The sequence below is a fragment of the Elephantulus edwardii genome, unplaced genomic scaffold (assembly GCF_000299155.1).
Source record: "Elephantulus edwardii isolate Elephantulus edwardi_28Jun2011 unplaced genomic scaffold, EleEdw1.0 scaffold00020, whole genome shotgun sequence".
In the NCBI taxonomy this organism is placed as follows: Eukaryota; Metazoa; Chordata; class Mammalia; order Macroscelidea; family Macroscelididae; genus Elephantulus; species Elephantulus edwardii.
Genome location: NW_006399770.1, coordinates 5,370,672 through 5,391,199, shown reverse-complemented (window position 1 = coordinate 5,391,199; position 20,528 = coordinate 5,370,672). Strand labels below are relative to the sequence as shown.

General features: G+C 36.8%; 1 protein-coding gene across 1 annotated transcript in view; it reads right to left on the bottom strand.

Moving 5' to 3' along the window:
* Positions 1–8,529: 8,529 nt before the first annotated feature.
* Positions 8,530–20,528, bottom strand: part of TMEM56 (transmembrane protein 56) — a 53,048-nt gene continuing 41,049 nt past the window's right edge. The window contains exon 6 of the mRNA XM_006882422.1: positions 8,530–8,845. Within this exon, the coding sequence (XP_006882484.1) occupies positions 8,530–8,845 (316 nt within the window). The remainder of the gene's footprint in view (positions 8,846–20,528) is intronic.

The window sequence follows — 20,528 nt, the reverse complement described above, 5'->3', positions numbered from 1 at the left end:
TATGAATTGGTTCCAGTTCAAACAATGACTCGAGTTGAGTTAGATGGAAAAGTTGGGAGGTGTGTTAGAGATCCCTCAACATTAAGCCTACAAAGATTACAATGTTCTCCTTAGCCTTTTTGGCACCTCGCTCTTTCCAAATCGCTCATTTCTTACTGCAAAATTCTACCCTCAGGTATTTCATGCATTCATACATTCAACCTACAACTGCTTATTTGATCATCTAAAATCTGTCACAATTATCTGCCTTATCAAACAGGAAATTCCAAAAAGCTTAACTGTTGGGCACAGTTTCATTTCAGAAGGTCAGGACTTGCTCTGTCCTGCAGCTCTGCAGGACCACCACACCAACAGTGCTACCCCCCTCACTTCTCCCTCTGCAAGAGAGCATCTGATCACAGCAATGGGTGAAACATAAGTAAGATGCATTCTCTCAAACAGAAATTAACTTTAAACTGCAAGTGAAACCACACCCTTCATATATATATATATTTACTTACAAACAATGACAATGTACATATTGCATTATTAATATTGTTATTAGGTGTTGAGTCAACTACAGCTCATGGGGACCTATTAACAACAGATCTGGAAGTTACCCTATCCCCATGATTTCTGCCCATTACAATCATCATATTTATCTTTTTTAGGTTTTTCCTCTTTCTCTGGCCATTTACCTTTCCCAACATGATAGCTTTTTCCAAGGACAGGTCCCTCTGAAAATATTCCCAAAGTATGTGAGATAAAGTCTCACCACTTTTGTCTCTAAGGAATGTCCTAGTTGTACTTTCTCTAAAGGCTGATTTGTGTTTTTGGCAGTCCATTTTAACACGGAAGCAATACAAACTGTTAAATTTTGATCCAATTATAGCATATTTACTCTATTAATTTTTCTACGTTCTTGCATCAGAACAAAACACATAGCAATTTTTTCCCCTTTATCCCTGCAGTCCTTTCCTGAGTCATTTTCTGCCCCCCAAATTCCTATCAGTCCTTGATCTTTATCTTCAATAGGAATACAGTTCATCATCCATATTACCTTTTATTTCTCGCAGAAAATCCTCTTCTTAAAAAAAATGTTTGAAGGTCTTTTCTAAGTGGTCTATCAGTAGTATCATCAGGTGACAAGACTAGACATGGCAGCAGAGTGAAGGTGGAGGTAGATGAAAAGAGGAAGGGGCCGCTCACCGACAAAGGGAGAACCTAAGAGCCTTGTGTCAGATGTACTGACTGGCACAGCCACTCAAGTAGATGGTAGTGTGTACAAGCCCCAGACAAACAGCCTTAATTTGGGAGTAACATGAGGGGCACTGGCCCCTCTTGACAACATGAAAAGCCTGGAGAATGGGAGAACAAAAAGAACGTCATCTGAGATGGACTGAGATGTGGAGGATAGAGCCCATTCATGCTATCCTTTGTGGTCCAGAATCCTTGTAATTTTAACTGTGTCCTGTCTCAACTGACAGCTGTGCCTGCTATTTTAATTTTGAAATTCAGCTCTTCCTTTGCCAGTCTTGACACAACATTTTAAGCATGTTCAGAAGTATGACTCATAGAATTCTCCAAAGGTCAAACCACTTCTGTGTTCTATTCAACCAGTGCTCTGCTTCTTGGACTACTGTATATTCTAGGACCAAGAAGCAAGATGTTAAGACCACAGGCAAGTTGAGGAGAGAGGAATTCCAGCCAAGGCATTTAGCAAAACCTGGACACCACATGAGAAGCCTAAGGGACAAAGGGTAAGAGATTTAAAAACATAACTGCCAAAGTTTTACTGACTTTAAAGAGCCTTTTGATTCAACAGCACCATTTCTTCCATCAACAAGTATCGCTAAAATGCATGCCACTCATTCTAATTTGCTACAAGACTAAGAACCTCAAGAGGGAGACAAATAGGGGTTAGAGGGTAGGCTAACACTACAAACATCTTCAGAAATAAATTTATCTGTAGTAATAAGGAGCAAGGAGAGATTGATTTGAGGAAGGTAATTTTTAACTATTACTCACTAATTACTGTTGAAGTATACACCTTGCAGACTCAAACTTTTGCACTAATAACTATGATTTATTAATTTCTCGATACAAAGCTTTGCACCACATTAGAGTTCTCACAAAAGAAAATCCCAAGATTTTTACTGGGGCCTGATTTAAAGGGTATTGATTTTATGCACATTCTTTTAAAAAAGTAGTGATATTAAACAAAATTGTCATGACAAAGCATGTCAACCTTGTAAATAACATGCAGATTATTGCTTGGAACTTGCATATAATTTAAGATGACATACACACAAATAAAGTATACAAACGTTTAAAACTTTCAAGTGAAATACCTAAAGACATTTTTTGTTAGCCCTCCAAAATGCACAGCCAGAAAACAAAATAAAGAATACCAAATTGCAGTTTTAACTGATAGTAAATCTGAGTAACACTGAATTATATATTGCCCAGTCTTATATTTTTAAATAAAAGTCTTTAGCCTTATAGATTTAAATCTAAAGATATGTTTTCAAAATGTTACTAAATGTATTTTGAAAGACTTCCAAAAAGAAATTAAAAATCTTTACATCAATTGTTAATGTTACATATTTTCAGAAAAAAAGATGTGGACACTACAATAGCTATTGACTTTATAGCATTCTTAAAGTAGGTTTTTTTAGGTAAGGTCCATAATGTCTAAAAGTTATTATTATTATAAATTCTAGTGATTAAAAAAAATTTCATTACTTATCTTAGTTACAATTTATTAAGAGATTTTTATTATGTAGATTCAAGTATAGAGTTACACTGTAGCAAATCAAGCAGGAAACAAAAAAATACACAGCACATAACATTTTATATATAACTGTATTTTCAAGCTTCATTAACCGAGAAGCAGCAAATAGGTATAAAGTACACTTAATTACAAAAAGTACATAAAGGTACAAAGAAAGATATGCAGCTAATGCTTAACGAGTTTTCAGCCAGAGGTATTGTACTTAAATGATATTATCTTTGAGATGCAGAAATCTTGGTCATTATGTTTTTGTCTCAGGTATAGGGCCTGACATCAAAACAAACTAGTGCTCAGAGTGAATCACTGTAAACATTTTCAGTATAAACAATCCACTCTTTAAGAGCTGCCTTCAGTTCTTCACGGCTATACAAAATATCTTCTAAATGAAGGTACAACTTCATTTAAGCTAGCAGTGTCTATTTGAAGTCTAAGCATGACTTGGTGGCACAAAGGTGAAGCATTCAGCTACTAACTGAAAAGGTGATGGTTCAAACTGCAAGACAAAAACCTGGCAATTGGTCCCATAAAGATTACAGTCTAAGAAATCCTGTGAGTTTTCTGTGACATGACATTGCTACGTGTTGGAACCAACTCAATGATGCCAAACAACACAGCTTCTCTGTTAAAGATCAGGGCTCTGAAATAATGCTACCACAGGCCAGTGCCTCCCATCACCACAGCTCCTTTCCTTCTTCCCTTCCCTGCTATGGGTTCCAAGCACAAGCCAACATGGTTTTGAGCACAGCAGTGATAAGAGAAAGGTGCAGGACCAGGCGGTTTAGTTATACACAGGGTCACTGCGAGTTGGAGGTGACTCAGGGGCACCTATCCCCAGTCACCACAATACATCTCCATTTGAAGCGCTATTTTGCACTTACTGCAAAACCACTTGAAAAAATATTACAGATGTTCTTTCCATAAAACTAAAATATTATTAGCTTTGCCTCACGTTGTAAACAGGTACTAATGAATAAATACTGGCTTCCCTAGCCTTCTAATAACTGTGTTTGTTTGATCTTTACTAAATTAGCTTACTGTAATACTTTTTCCTCAATGAAAGAGCATACTTGTGAACTTCTGAGAAAGTAAAATACTGATGTGGGGGGTGGAGATGCTAATGAAGTCTTTGGGGTGTTAGGAGGAAAAGATGGGAAAAGGATTCAGAAAGGATATGTCCTAATCACAGATGTCAAGAGCATCACAGCTTTTAAGGAAAATGCAGGTACCAGGTCTAGCAGGCTTTCCTCCCCGCCCCCCCCGGCCCCCACCCATGGGTTTTGCATGTGTGCTTTAAGTTAAAATTCTTATGGTCATTTTCATGTGTTTGTCATCAGCCCACTGTGGTGGGTATTGGAAGGTGTATGTGTGTGTGTCCTGGGAGGGTCTGTCTCACTTTTGTGCTGGTTCCATCTTCTGATCACACTACACTAATTTGCTTATGTATTCCAAACACACAAAAAATACCTCGTCTTTCACAAATTATAATAAATGATGTCAACAAATGGCTTGGACTTTTCAATGTCACCAAACAAAACTAAACCACTTAAAGCATTCAAATTAAAATGCACTAAAACATATTTGGATTTAGGGACAACCTAGAAAGTGAAATTTGTACATTTCTTTCCAAAAGTCTTCTGGAATATGTTTAATTCCCTCGCACATGAAAGAGCAGCACTATGAACATTAGAGTAACACCTTCCCCTCTGATATCCATGAGAAAGAAGGGGCATTCTCCAAACACCCAGTGCATCTCAGAGAACCTCAATACTTGAAAAGCAGGTACCTTAGAAAAAAAATTTCACTCAAATGGATTATTAAAATTTTAGAAAAGAATTTTATTCAAATAACCAGACAGTTTTAAAAACTAGACCTTCAAGGTATACTAGTGGATCACTCTAATATCAAAGTGTTTATCAAAGTTACTGTTAGAGTTGGAAAACATAACTACGATTCCTCTAACACAGTGTCAGTGCACGAAATAACAAAATTTAGCAGTTGGAATAAAAATTCAACTCATAACCATGTAGTGAGAAAGAAGTAGTTAAGAAATTATTTTCTGGATTTGCATTCATATGCAATTTCATCTTGAGTCTGAAAGAAGTGCAAATAATCTACATTTCATAAATTTTGACATAAGAATGCAAAGTTCATAAACACAAGCTTGTAATTTTAAAATTCTCCCAAATTACATATTTAGTGCAAGGTCTATAATTTTGAATACTAGTTGATTTGCATACATTAAGAATTGATTTTTATTTTATAGAATACTAAACATCCAAAGAATGCTTGATAGTTAAAGTTATCACTAATCTTTTTCTATAAAAATAGTGGCTTTAAAAAGTCATACCTATTTGCTTTTATTTTATATAAATATTTTAAGTATATTTTTTATGATCAGAATGCTAAATAGAATCATTTAAATGAATCCATTTAGCGAAATATGAAAATGTCTAGCAAAATCTCATTTGATAAAAGTTCTTCTCATAATAAGTGACAGGCTCTATCATTAAGTATTTGTACTTTAGATGGGTAGATATAACCACAGACAGCAATTATGGTATAAATTCAACTCATTTTTGAGTCAGAACAAACTCATAGCAGGTTTTCAGAGGCTGTAAATCACACAGGAGATTTCCCACCCAACCCATCTTTCTCCTTTGAACAGCTAGTGGAATCAAAACTTTGGGTGGGCAGTGCAAATCCTTAACCAGTAGGCTATCAGAGTGTCTCTAAATGTCTTTACATAGCATCACAGTTTGTACTCCATCTTATGTCTGTTGTTATGAGGAAATACGTATATGTTAAAACAAATTTTAGACATTAAACATCATGCAGCTAGCATAAAATAGGGATTTCTGACTAAGGGATAAACAAGAAGAGTTCAAAACTTTTGTATTCTAAGTACACTCATTTATTGATCTGGTTCAAAATTTTTATATTGGGAATACACTTATTAAGAGAGTAAGTATCTCAATGAAAGGTAACAACAATGAAAGTAAAATCAAAGTTTTAAATATATGATATCAACGATATAAACTGAAACCATTAAAGGTAGAGTCAATATTTTTATTTTGTACTGTATTATTTTGATGATTTTAAAATATATGTTCAGAATTATAGAAATATCAAGAGTTGAAAATATGATTTCAAGATTTATTTCTAAAGGAAATTTCCAAAATATAATTTTAGAATATAAATTGCTTTTTTTTAAAGTCATTTATTTTCTTGCAAAAGAGCAAGAACAAGATAAAATCACTTGTTTTCTAACCCCTGCTAACCATCCAATACACATATAAGTGCCTATGATATAGAAGGAACCAATTTAGTAACAAATTAATGATGCAATATTAGTAGCTTAAAGAACAAATGATCTATTACTTTACGTCTTTAAAAAAGAAGTGTACCTATATAAGACAATCACATTTTATCATTTAGTTACTAAGATTTCAATTATTTTCTTTCAATGTTCAAAACTTTACTTGCATTGGAAAATCAAATAGAGTTTGATTATAAGCCAGCCTCCTTTCCTCATTATAATGTATACAGTAAAAGTGAGTTATAAATTCTCCTTCAAACTAAGCAACTGAATGGATCAGATCTTTTGATTTGGGCTCAATTAAATTCAAGTATTCACCACTGTTAAATTAATTCTTTTTTCTAAGATAAGCACAATTATTAAAGTCAAGTACTTGAGAAAAATAAATAATGGCAATAATAGATAATAAGTATATGACTCCACATTTGGGTGGCAAGAATCAAAGCAAATGTAAGATATCTCTCTCTCTCTCTCTCTGTCTCTGTCTCTCTCTCTCTCTCTCACACACACACACACACACGGGGTCACAAGGCATTTATATTCATATAAGAAGACAATAATAATAATAATGATAATCAGAATGCTTGTGATTAAATTCTCTTCTTCTCCACCCCCCCACCCTGCCCTGTCTTCTAGGAAAAGAGAAATTCAAAGGCTTAAAAATGCTGATTAAGCAAACAAGTTGTAAACTATGAGTAAAAAGAACACTGACTTTTTTTTTTCTTGGTAAGTAGTTTGGTCTCATCACAAAATGTAGTTTGTATGAGACTTTCACACTAATGATAATGCATTTTGAAATCAGGAGAGATTTTACAAATAGAAAGCAGTTGATTCTCATTATTCAGTGCAGTTATATTATGTAAAATCACTAATAAAGTGGATTAGCAAATATCAAATCACTGCTCCTAGGAGAATACAGTTACTTTTCTGCAAGCATCTGGCCATATTTTCTCCCAATACATAAGCTTGTTTCATGTGTGCTTCTGCTTAAAGATACTGTAATAGATATTGTTAATTCATTAACATTAAACTCACAGTTACATTGTAATTCGTTCCCAGATGAAACTTAACTGGCACATCTATTTTCTCTTTAAGGCACATGGAAGCCTTCTGGAGCACTACGCTTTAGGGTCCATTTTAAATGGTGAAATCACCAAGAGGGGGGAAAACCCACAAAAAATTTAAAATATATGGGGTAAGATGGGAAAAAAAAATTAAAAGACACTTGTTTACTGAATGTGAGCTGAAGCAACATGTCAGAGTCCTCACTTGGGAATGTGAATGTTAAGCAATTAAAATTTTTTGCCACTCTGTCCATGTCTATGAGTACATATTGAAAGTGCGGCAATTTCTGATTTTAAAACTAACAAAAGACAAAAACCAACTTCAACGGATGATGACCAACCTTTTGTATGTTAGAGTCAAACTGCACTCCATGGGGTTTGTCCAGACTGATTTTTCAGAAATGAATAGTAGGCTTTTCTTCTGAGTGGCTTCTGGGTAGTCTTCAATCTCCAACATCTGGTTAGTAGCCAAGTAGATCAACTATTTGCACTACCCAGGGACTCTGGTTTTAGGGTCACAAATCAATTTTATCAAATTGGTGAATTCACAAATACAAAACTTGGGTAAAAATCAAGGTTGACTGCAACATATTTTTCATAGAAAAGGTGCAAGGGAGGTAGACAAGGACAACAGTGCTAAAGATTAAAAAAAAAAATTATTGCTCCTATTAGCCTTAATAGTGATATATCAACATGCATTTGAAAACTCATTCACTACTTAAAGAGACTTATAAAATAAAAAGGGAATAATTTGACAAAATGCTAGAAATACAAATAAGAAAGTAATGTCTAAAAAATATCTTAAAATGCAGGAAGTATTTTTCCTTGACTAGGCAAATTAAATATTTCTCCAGTGAATAAAATGCTTCCTTATTAGTAGACAATTGCATGATTGAAATGTAAAATATAACAATTCCAAAAGCCTAAAAGAAACTATTTAAACACTTTAGGAACAAAACTTTATACGCAAGTTGGCAGTTATAATAAAGGAGTGCAGTATAATAAAGAATTGACAGCTATTTAGATTTAAAAGTAGTTCCCAATATTTTCACAAAATTGATGACATAAACCCAAATATATTGAATTAGTATAGTAATTTTTTCACAGAAGATGCGAGTTAACAGGTTTCTGAAAAGATCCACCATTATATTTATAAATTTTTATTTAAATTTTATAATATAGAAGAAAAACAAAAAGAAATCTTAGAATAAAACCTAAATTTTAGTTTTTCTTTTTTGAAGTTAAAATAAAAATGACACATAACCCTGAACAACACTTGTAATTAATAAAAACAACAAAAGAACATGCCAAGAATTCATCCTATCAGCAGACACAAATTCCAGGTTGTAATGAAGTTTGCTTATCAATTTCCCTCTTTAGTCCACTTTTCCATTTTGAAGATGTCTGGCTTTCTCTTGTCTGATGAGAGAGATGACTTTGATGCACCCTTTTGTAATTTTGATCATCCAGTAGATATTCATTATGTCTAAAACAATACAAGTAACAGCCCAGGAAGACTGTATTAAAATTCCAATCCTGTTGTAGGCTTCTGTTCCATACACGGAATACATGAAGTAATAAAAGGGAGGTATCACAGCAATCCGCACGAGGAAAAATGCCACTGTCATGAGTATTCCATTGATAACATTAACTTTGGAAAACTTAGGATACTTCAGAGTTTCAAAGAACCACCTGGGGAAAAAATTTAAAGGAACATCATATTTATCTGCATCTCTGAAAATTATCCATTCAGTTTAATTTTAAAATTCAGTGAACATCTCTTTAAGTTCAGAAGGAACCATGATAAAAATGTCTTGTCTCTCTAATTTTATTCAACATGTTCTGGAAGTCCTAGCTAGTACAATAAAAGGGGGGGAGGGAATAAAAGGTCTATAGTTTGAGAAGGATGAAATAAAACCATCTGTATTTGCTCAAATTCAACCTCATAGCCTGTGAGTTGGAACCAACTCATAGATTAACTTCTATGGAGTTTCTGAAGCTATAAATTGCACCAGAGAAGACTGATCATCTTTCTTCTGAGGAGATGCTGGTAGATTTGTAACAGAGAGGAAGATCCCCATTGAGTTAGACTGCAGTGGTGTTTTTCATCAAGATGGTGACTGCAGCAATGGGCTCAAGTATATTAGAGAGCGAGGATGGCACGGGATAGGGCAAATTCAGATCTGTTGTTCATAGGTTGCTATAAGTTGCACTTGACTCAATGGCACCCAACAATATAATATTGTTGTTTCTTGTTGTCTTGTGCCGTCAGGTCACTTGCTGAGTTCAAGCTCAAGCCAAAGCTTGAAGGTTAAATCAAATCCACAGGAACCAAAATTTGACCTTGAATCTCTCCCATTTGACTTTCAAAACAATATAATATGGACTAATAAAATTGTCTAGGTTGAAAATTTCAAAGAACCTGTAAAATAATAATCTCCTGGAACCAAAACCAATTACAGAAAGGTTGCTAAAAAGAAGGTCAATCAATAGTCATTGGTGGAGGGTCAGTGAATGAGAGGAAGACCATCAACAAGATTAATTGACACAGTGACTGCAGGAATGAGCTCAGAGATGATAAGGATGGCAAAAGATAGGGCAGAATTCACATCGACTCTGCTGGAAAAAGATGAGCAAACTGCTCCCATGCCACTCTGAAAACTCACTGGAAGGTCAGCTATGGATCAGCTCCGACTCAACAGTACACAATATCAAGCTAAAACGTGGAGCCCTTGTGGCTTAGAGGCATCAAGTATCACAGCTGCTAGGGTCAGCAGTTTGGATTACCAGCTGCTCCACGAAAGAAAGCCCTGCAAATCTGACTGTGGGTCATTATGAGTTGGAAGTGATTCGACAGTTCAGTTTTTAAACTAGAAACTATTCAATCCAAGAAACTAAAAGTATTAAAAAAAACCTAAAAATCACAATAAAGTCTGTAAATTGCAATAGAGCCAAAACAAAGGGAAGATGTGCTGAAATAAAAAGTTGGACAGAAGATTTCAAAGGGCAGGCTGAGAAGACAAAGTAAATTATTATAATGGAATGTGCAAAAAACTGGAATTAGAGAATAAAAAGAGAAGAATTCATTTGGCATTTCTCAGGTTGAAAGAATGGGAAAACAAATTCAAGTCTTGAGTTGTAATACTAAAAGGATGCTCTGGGTAAAATCATGAATAAATGATACAGGAAGCATCAAAAGATGAGAGAATACAGAGTCACTGTACTAAAAAGAATTGGCCAACACTGAAATATTCAACAAAGTACAATGTACTAAAAAGAATTGGCCAATACTGAAATATTCAAGGAAGTACTATATGATCAAGAGCTCATGGTAATGAAGAAGTTCAAAGTACACTGAAAACACTGGCAAAAAATAAGGTCCAGGAATCAATGAGATACCAATTGACAATTGACATATTTCAATGAAAGATGCAGCCCTGGATGTGCTCACCAGTCTATGCCAGGAAATTTGGAAGATAATTGCCTTGGCAATTGAATAGAAGACATCCATATTTGTTCCCATTCCCAAAAAAGGTATTTCAATATAATGTGGAAATTATCAAACAATAACATTAATATCACATGCAAGCAAAATATTGTGGAACATTATTTTAAAAAATGGCTAGAACAGCACATAGAAAACTGCCAGAAGTTCAAGGTGGATTTAGAAGAGTCTGTGGGATATCATTGTTCATGTCAGATGGATCATGGCTGAAAGCAAAGAATATTAGACAAATGCCTGTCTGTTCTTTATTGACTGTGCAAAGAAATTCGACTATGTGGCTCATAAAAAATTATGGCTAGCCAGCAGAAAAATCAAAATCCCAGGACACTTAATTGTTCTCATGCAAAACGTGTATCTAAACAGAGCAAAGGGACACTTGTTGTTGTTATGTGCCATCGAGTCGCCTGCGACTCATAGCGACCCGATGTACAACAGCCCTGAACTCCGCTCTGTCCTGTGCCAATCTCACTGTCTCTGATACTCCCATCCCAATTATCCCGGTCACTGAATCAATCCACCTCATAGAGGGCCTTCCCCTCCTGCACTGTCCCTCCACCCTCCCAAGCATGATGTCCCTCTCTAAGGACCGGTCTCTCCTCACATGGTTTAAAATTAAGAAAGGTGAGTATCGGGATTGTATTCTTTTTTCCATGCCTATTCAGTCTGTATGCTGAGCAAATTATTCAAGAAGCTGGATTCTATGAAAAAGGATGTGGCACCAGGATTGGAAGAAAACTCATTAATTACCTACACCATGTAGATAACTCAACCATGCTTGCTGAAAGTGAGGAGCACTTGAAATGTTTGTGGTAGAAGATCAAAGACTACAGCTTTCAATGTGGCTTGCATCTCAATGTAAAAAAAGACAAAAACAAAATAAAAACAAACTAAACCAAAATTCTCACCAGTGGACTAATAAGCAATATCATGATAGATGGAGAAAAGACTGAACTGTAAAACACTTCCTCTGACTTGGATCCACAATCAAGTACCCTCTGTACCGGAACTCAGAAAATCAGGAGAAGTATTGCACTGGGAAAGCCCGCAGTCAATGACCTCTCCAAATTACTGAAGAGCAACGATTTCAGCTTTAGGACGAAGGTGTGCCTGATTCAGGCCATGGTCTTTTCAATCACTTGCTATGCTCTGAGAGCTATACAGTGAATAACAATGACACAAGAAGAAATGATGCCTTTGAACTGTAGTGTTGGAGAAAGGCACTAAATATTCTATGCACCACGAAAAGAACAAAAAGCTAGCTATGTCTTGAGAAGGGACAGCAAGAGTGTTCCTTGGAGGCAAAGATAATGAAGTTTTGTCTCACATACTTTGAGCATGTTGTAAGGAAGACACTATTTCTTGAAGAAGGCCATCATGTTTGGAAATGTGGAGGAATGGTGAAAGAGAGGAAGACCCTCAACCAGATGGATTGACACAGGGACTACAGGGCTATGTATGTCAGAGACTGAGGTTGGCACAAGATAGGAAAGGGTTTCGGTCTGTTGTTCACAGAGTCACTATGAGTTGTATTTGACTTGATGGCACCTAACAACAACCAACCTGAAAAACTTTAAAAAATGAGATTATCAAATGGGAACAAATTATAGACTAAGAGAACAGGCTGGTTAGGCCAAACCAAAACCAAACCCATTGCTGGGCAGTGGATTTTAATTCTTAGCGATCCTATAATACAGTGTTACATTTCCCCACAAGGTTTCCACAGCTATAAATCTTTACAAAAGATCATTCTCCTGCAGAGCAGTTTCCAACTGCAGAATTTTTTTATTTCTTGCAATTTTTAAAAAAAATGTATACTGGATTGTCTACAAAGTTCATATACATTGCCCCTAACACTGGGTCCCCCCCGCTCCCCAACTCACTCTCCCCTTCACCCATCAAACCATGCAACTCCATGATCACCCACCCCTGGGCCATTCCATACCCCTCTACTCCCCTCCTTTAGATCCTCGTGAATGTTTTACTTGTTATCTACTTTGATAATAATGATTTTATACAGTATTTGTCCTCATGGGACAGAGTTAGTTCACTCAGCATAATGCTCCCCAGTCCCTCCAAGTTAGGTAGTGATTTACAAAATCATTGCTCCTGCATGTGTAAATGTACCATAATTTCTCATTCCATTTGATTGTGGTCAAACATTTGTGCTGTTTCTATGTTCTTGCAATGGTGAATAATGCTGCTATGAACACTGGTGTACATGTCTCCATTTGTGCCTCAGTTCTCATTTTCTCAGGGTATATTCCAAGCAGCAGAATAGCTGGGTCATATAGAATTTCTATGTTCAACTTTCCGAGGAAAGGCAAAACTGCCTCCCAGAGTGATTGTACCATTTGACACTCTCACCAACAATGTATAAGAGTTCCTATCTTGCCACATTCTCTCCAACATTTATTACCTGCTGTCCTGTTAAACTTTGCAACGGTTGCTGGAGTGAGATGAGAGTTCATTGTGGTTTTTATTTGCATCTGTCTTATTGCCAGTGATTTTGAGCAGTTCTCCAACCACAGAACTTTTTGATAGTATCCTGTTCTACAGTTAGCTACTAATCAACCAAATACCTTTGACTATCACGTCTCCAAGAGCTCATGATATTTAGGCCGCAATGGTCAAATTTGAAATGTCTCAAGTAGTGGAAAAAAATCACTGAGGCAGTGAAGTCAGTAGCAATTAATCAACAAGTCCTTTCCTCCAGGCTTCTCTACTTTAGAAAAAGTATCCTCTGCCTCTCTAGTCATTCATTCTTTTGATTCCATGGTGCCGTTGGAATTATCAAGAAACATACCTCAAATGCTATGCTACAAAATGGGAAGATCTTAATGAGATGAACTGGCACAGTGACTTAACAATGGCCTCAAATATAATAATTATGTTGTTGTTGTTGTTGATTGCCTTTGAGTCAAACACGACTCACAGCGGCCCTATGAACAAAAGGCCTGAAGTCCCTCTACAATTATCGACACTTATCAACGTTCATAGAGTTTCCCGGAGGCATGTTATTGAGGAAGTGGATGCCACTCCTGCTTCCAAACCTGTCATAGAATGTTATTGATTGAGTTGCCAGCAATGCACAGCGACCCTATATACAGCAGCTCTGAATCCTTCCCTGTTCTCAGCCAGTCTCACTAACTCTGACACACCAACCCCCATCACCCCAGTTACTGTATCAATCCATCTCATCCTGGGTCTCTCTCTCCTGTGCTGTCCATCCACCCTTCCAAGCATGATGTCCTTCTCCAAGGACCAATCTCTCCTGACCATGTGCCCAACAGACAGTGTTACATTCTGTTGTACAGGCATTTGCATGGGTTAGAACCAGTTTGATGGTATCTAACAGTGTTTTATATACCCATTCTCTATTGTTAGAACTCAGCTTCACTTCTTTCACTTTACTTTATCCAATTCCATCTAAGCTCTTTCTTTGACCTCCAAACTCTCCAATAATGCCAGTATGAATCTCCACACTGATTCACTTCCTTCCTGCCTACTGAACTCAAGGTTAACTTCAGAAAAACCTCAGTACCTTCGTGTCTCTTAACACTCTGGACACTTTATCCATCTGCTCATCCTGTCTCTAGGTTTTCCTCAACCCCACTTCCCTGACAACAGTTGATTGGATACACTACTCAGGCACAAGGACTGCCCAAGTTCAAAGACTTGTTCAGTCATTTATAAGCTGTGTGGTCCTAGCTCCCTATGTTATTAACCTCAGTGCCTCAGTTTTCTTTCCATAAAATAGGTTAATGACAGTATCTACTTTGTACGATGAAGCTGTTTCACTTGCATCAAACTCCCCATAGTTAAGAATTCAATAAAGAATTATGACCCACTGAGATCTGGCATATAAATGACACAGTATTATTTTAAAACATATGAACTTCAGCTGGTTTCTCAAATATTCTTGGCATCCCTTTTATTGATCTCCACAAACTGTTTCCAAACTATTGTCTTGCCATTTAAGTTCCTTCACTTCCCCATCTATGTCTTCTACTTAATCTCATAAAGGCAACTGTACTCTCTTATCTCTGAGAAGAGTTCATCAACCACAAAACCTCTCTAATTCTGACCCCATGGCTAAAAACCTTCATTTGAGTATCTTAACTTTTGTACTCATACAAAGAGTTGTCTCGGATCATTCCATGACAACTGCTTCCTTATCTACACTCTAGAACCGACCTCTCCTAGAACTTTATTCTATCAACTGGCAGCTCTCCCTCACTCCATTATGGCCTCCATCTCTTTTTTTCTTTTTCTTTTTTTTTAATTTTTTATTACAATTCTTTATTCATTTTAATGAACACTTACAGAGATTTTGGATTTTCATCCATTCATTGTTGCACTTTTTTCTTTACCCTCCCTCCACCCAGTTCGCTCCTCTCTTTGAAAAGCAAAAGATAAACTTCTTTGTTGGTACACAATCCACCCCCCCAGCCCCTGCCCCCACCACCCCAAATGCACTCCACTATGCAACCTTAATTCTGGGTTCCTGTGTTAATCACAATATGCTATCATATATAAGTTTAAAAGTGATATATGGCCTCCATCTTTGACTGAGTCCTTCTTTGCTCCTATCAACATGTTCAGTTCCTCCTAATTAAAAGAAAAGAAAGTCTCTCTTCTGGGTGCTCTCCCTGTCAAACTTCTTTAAAGTCAGCATTATACTCACAGAAAATCTTATCATTCTATACTCAAAAATCTGGTACAATATGTCTACACTTCTCTAATTGAAGTTGTTTTTTGAAAACTCACAACAACTTCCTTTTAACTAATGGATTCATCTCAGCATTCATCTGTTGATTTCTCTATGGCAGTTGACATTGCCAAGCAAAATAGTTCCCTGAGGATTTCCTCCTTGATCACCACGATACGGTGGTTGTTGTTAGGGGCCATCAAGTCAACTATGATTCACAGAGACCCCATGAACAACAGATCTGAGTCCTGCCCTATCCTGTGCCATCCTCACCATCCTGATATACTCAACCTCTTGTTGCAGTCACCATGTCAGTCCATCTTGTTCAGTCTTCATTTCTTTCTCTGACCCTCTAACTTTCCAAGCATGATGTCCTTTTTCAAAAACCAACCCCACCTAACAACATGCCCAAAGTATGTCACCATCCTTGCCACTAAGGAGCACCTGGCTCCAATTCCTCCAAGACAGACTTGCGTACTCATCCCTAACATCACAATATTCAAAGGCATCAATTCTTCTTCTGTCATTCTGTGTCACCATTTAACTTTCAGATGCACAGGAAGTAACTTAAAAGACCATGACTTGGATCAGGGGTACTATAGTCTTTAAAGTGAAATCTTTACTCTTTAGCACTTTGGAGAGATCTTTGACAGCAGATTTTCTCAATGCAATGTCTTTTGACTTCTTGACTGCTAGTACCCTGGGGGCTGTCTGAGGATTCAAGTAAAATGAAATAGTTGACAACTTCCATCTTTTATCCATAATGCCCAGTGGTGAAGATTTTTGGTTTCCTGAAGCTGATATAACCCATAGTGAAGGCTCTTTCTCTGTCTCTGCTTCCTCTGTTTGTCCTTTAAACAGCTGTGCTCACCAGGGACTATTTTTTTTTTTTTCATTTGCTCCACTAAAACCATTTCATCCTTTTTCAGAGGCTCAAATACCTGTGTAAACAAATGGCAAATCAATGGCTTCAGGCGCTTTCTTAACCTTCACACATTGTTCCCTATTTCTAACTTCCTGCTGGGAATTTCAATGTGACAAATCACAAATTCTCAAAAATACCTAAAACCAATACTCTACTCCTTAACCCATTTCTTCACCCCATAGCACCACTTCCACAGAAAACTATTTCTCTTCTGATCTTCTGTTTTTCAATGAGATCACCACTAATGTAGTCTTCCCAGACGATTCCTATCTTTCTTCTATATCCATCTTTATAACCAAGATTCCTCAATTTTACCTCTTAAAATTCTTTCTAACCCTGCCAATGCATTCAGTCCTCACTGCTGTCACCACAATTGTTAGTTCTTAGCATCTTTTACCTGGATGACCACAATAACCTAACTTTCTAAAAAGTCTTTTTTCTTCACTGCTCCAAGTTCTACTCTTTATTTAATTAAACAACTCCCTGTACTTCAAGTACGTCACTTTCTAAATTCTTGGTTTTCTGAAACTGTGATTATGTATAAAGGCAAAATGAAAGGATTTATCCTCTTGTTTTACCACTGCCAATATTTCCACGTGAGCAGTGCTGATCTGTAAGGCCGTCTCTTTCAAAGGACTAATTCAAGATTAGATGATATTTACATAATTATCCTCTTTATCTTTCTGTCTCATGTCAGAAGAACCACTGATCTTGCTAAAATCCACCTTTCCTTACATAATGCAAATGTTTTTTCATCCTGACAGATCAAGCCTAATGTGAAGTTATGCATTGAAGCTGAGAGGGAAGGGAACAAAAGACATGAGGAGGAAGGAAGAACAGAGTTAGAGCACTCTCTTTTACCTATCACTTACAGTAATCACTCAGTTCATAGGTGGTGCAGGTGGTTAACAGATTGTCTCCTAGCAGGAAGGCTGGTACTGCAAACATAAATGCACCTCAAAACACAGGTCTGATGATCTTTTTAAAGAGGTCACAGCCATGAAAACGCTATGGAACGGTTCTACTCTGCACACAAGGGGTCGTCATGAGTCAGAATTAACTGAACAGAAACTAACAACAGTATAGTTATTACAAAAAAGATGGAAGAGAATAGAATGCAATTATACGCTCTTTCATTCCTCCCCACAGGCCCCTAGAGAAAATGGTCTCTGCTTATTTAACCGTCCTTCCTCTCACTGGCCTTCTAAAGAAATTGAGCCTTTCAATTAAGTTTCTGGAAGTTAATTATGTAGAAGTGTGGTACTCACTAAAAATAGTTTTAAAACTACAAAGAAACATTGGATCTTATTTACATTAGGGGAAAAGGAGAAAAGGTCACTTGCTTGGAGAGTGAGAAAAAGGGCTGAGGGGGCAAAGAATCAGTTCTTTCAGGGTGCTGGGACGGGGATTCAGTCTGGAGTGGAGAGAGCTAGAAGTTGGAGAGAGTTTGGGGGAAGCTTTGGTTTCCAGGAGACATAGTAAGAGGAATGAAGGGAATTTTCAGAAGTGTCGCTGTGCATAACGAACTGGATGCTTTGCTGGCGTCCTTGGAGAAATGCCAGCAACGATCTGGATGCTGAACTGGTCTGCAACTCGACGCAAGGACTGGGTCATGAACTCATTGTAGTTATATTTTGGCTACAAATCTAAGTCTTGCAGACATGAGAACATTTGGATTTAATAAATATTAATTCTAGAAAGTTCAAGACCTTAGTTTTAGATTAGTGGCCTTCCATCATACCATTATCTGGGTTCTCTTCCTATTTCTACGCTGTTCTTTCATTGTAGCTACTTTGCTTTTTCCTATTTATCAATTCTAGGCAGTCAAGTTTAGCTTTTTAATACTGTCTTTACTCACGGCTTAAAATATCACCTCTGGTGGCTTAAATAACACTTCTAGTGTGCTTTCTTTCAAAATTCCTCTCTGTAGCTCTTCGTTTATTCACATTCTCTCTCCTCTTACCTAGAATCTCTTAATCAAATTCCAGACCTTCTCTTCTAATCCTTATAACTCTCTAAGTCCTCCGTGTCCACTCAGCACAGGGTGGGTATACATGTGGTTAGTTTTGTAAAGGGTCTTAAAGCTGCAAGAGATCATCAGAACCTAAGTGTTTGCTTCCACTGGCAGATGACTGCCAACAAAGTAACTTGTGGTTCCTTGCTCAAAACACATATTTTCTGTTTTTCCCCAGCCCTAGCAATTCAAATGTTCATATGCTTACATTTAAAAAGCTCTCCAGATGACATTCATGGATAGTTAGGTTTCTGAACCAGCGCTTCTTTCACGCCCTCTTGTAATGCTCAAATCTCTCTTTAAGCATCCCATTATGTGTTCTTCTAGCTTCCCTTCAAATATCTTCAATTACAGTGAAATGACTGTCTCTTGAAGCAGATGTGTCCTCATCCCTTTAAATAGGTCTATCCGTACAGATTCAGCATTAAAGGTATTTTAAACATTTATCTTCTCTGTCTTGAGTTTCAAATTAATTGACAATTTTTCCCCCCTTCCTTCAGAATTTCTATTTTGTCACCTCCTCTCAATTCCCAAAGCCTAATCTGGACCCTTACTTGTTTTCATTCATTCATACCATATGCTAAGCTCCTCACCCACCTTTCGCCTCCTGTCTTACCCTACAGTGTTATTTTCAGAATGCCCTTCCCACTGTAATACTTGAGCACTGTCTACTGAATCAAGTTCAAATAGTCCTCTCTGGCACAAATATTCTCTCTGTTTGTCCATATTCTGTGATCCTTCAAAACTACTCACTTCTTACTCACAGCATATTTACTCTATTTTTCAGAAACCTATGTTCATCCCTTTCTCCTTATATGCAAGCCACATCACCACACCCTTTCTTACAAACTCCTGTATGACTTTACATCCTACTTTTTCGGTAAAGTTTTCTACGAAAAAAATCAGTAAATTTTTCCTATATGCCAACAGTTCTCAAACTGTGGTTCAGGGACCCATAAGAACATTTTTAGGGGTCCACAAAGTAAAAAACTATTTTAATAATATAAAAGCATTGTTTATCTTTTCCTCGGGGCTGACAGTTGAACTGATGCAAAACAATTGTGGCAATACTGCTTGTACCATACACAAATCCAGGTAATGGTACTGAACAGTACCAGTAGTCATTTTGTTCTTTCACCTCTACATGTTTACAGTTAAGAAGAACCAAAAAAAAGGAGGGGAAAACCCTTAAGAATGTTCTTGATAAAGTAAGAATTATTAATGGCAATAAGTCATAGCCATCAGTATATTTCTTTTTCAGTATTCTTTATGATGCAATGGGAATCATCCAAAGAAATTTTGCTGCCAAGTACAGTAGCTATCCTGAGGGAAAAAAATCCTCATATGATTGCTGTGACCTAATTTACTTGTTTCCTTAATGAAATACCATTTTTACTTGAGAGAATATCTCAAAGCCAACATGGTTATTTAGACTTGGATACATGACAGCTATTTTCTCAAAAAAAACAAAGCGGCCTGGCTACTTCAATGAAAGCAACTCATAAGTTTGCTATCAATGGCAAAATTTTAACTTTCACATGAAAATGAGAAGTTTGGAAAATGTGGCTTCTTTGGAAAGCCATTACAGGAGCCACAGCTTCCTCATACAGACATATGTTTGTGTAATTTGTTTTATTATAGTTTACAGATATAGCAACTTTCAAAAACTGAAAATTTGTGGCAATCCTTCATTGAGCAAGTCTATAAAAACTATTTTCCCAATAACATATGCTTACTTCTTATCCCTGTGTTACATTCTGATACTTTTCCAAGTATTTGAAGCTTTATTATAATAGTGGCCTAGTAGTAAGAAGTTATGATGCAATCCAAAAAGCACATGATTCAAATCCACCAGCTGCTCCACAGGAGAAGGATGGGAATCTCCTCCCACGAGATTAACTGCCTCTGAAAACCTGCTGGAGGGTCAGCTATGAGTCTGTTTCAACATGATGGTGCATAACAACATTATACATTTGCCACTTTACCCAAAACTGGACACTGAAATATTTCAGGAAGTAACTTCCATATGATCAAGAACCAATGATATTCAAGTTGCACAGATGCCACTGGCAAAAAAAAAAAAACATTCCTAAAACAACTATGAGATATCATCTCACCCCAGTCAAAATAGCAAAATTTAACAGAACATCAAGCAACAAATGCTGGTGAGGTTGTGGAGAAACTGGAACCCTGATTCACTGTTGGTGGGAGTGTAAAATGGTG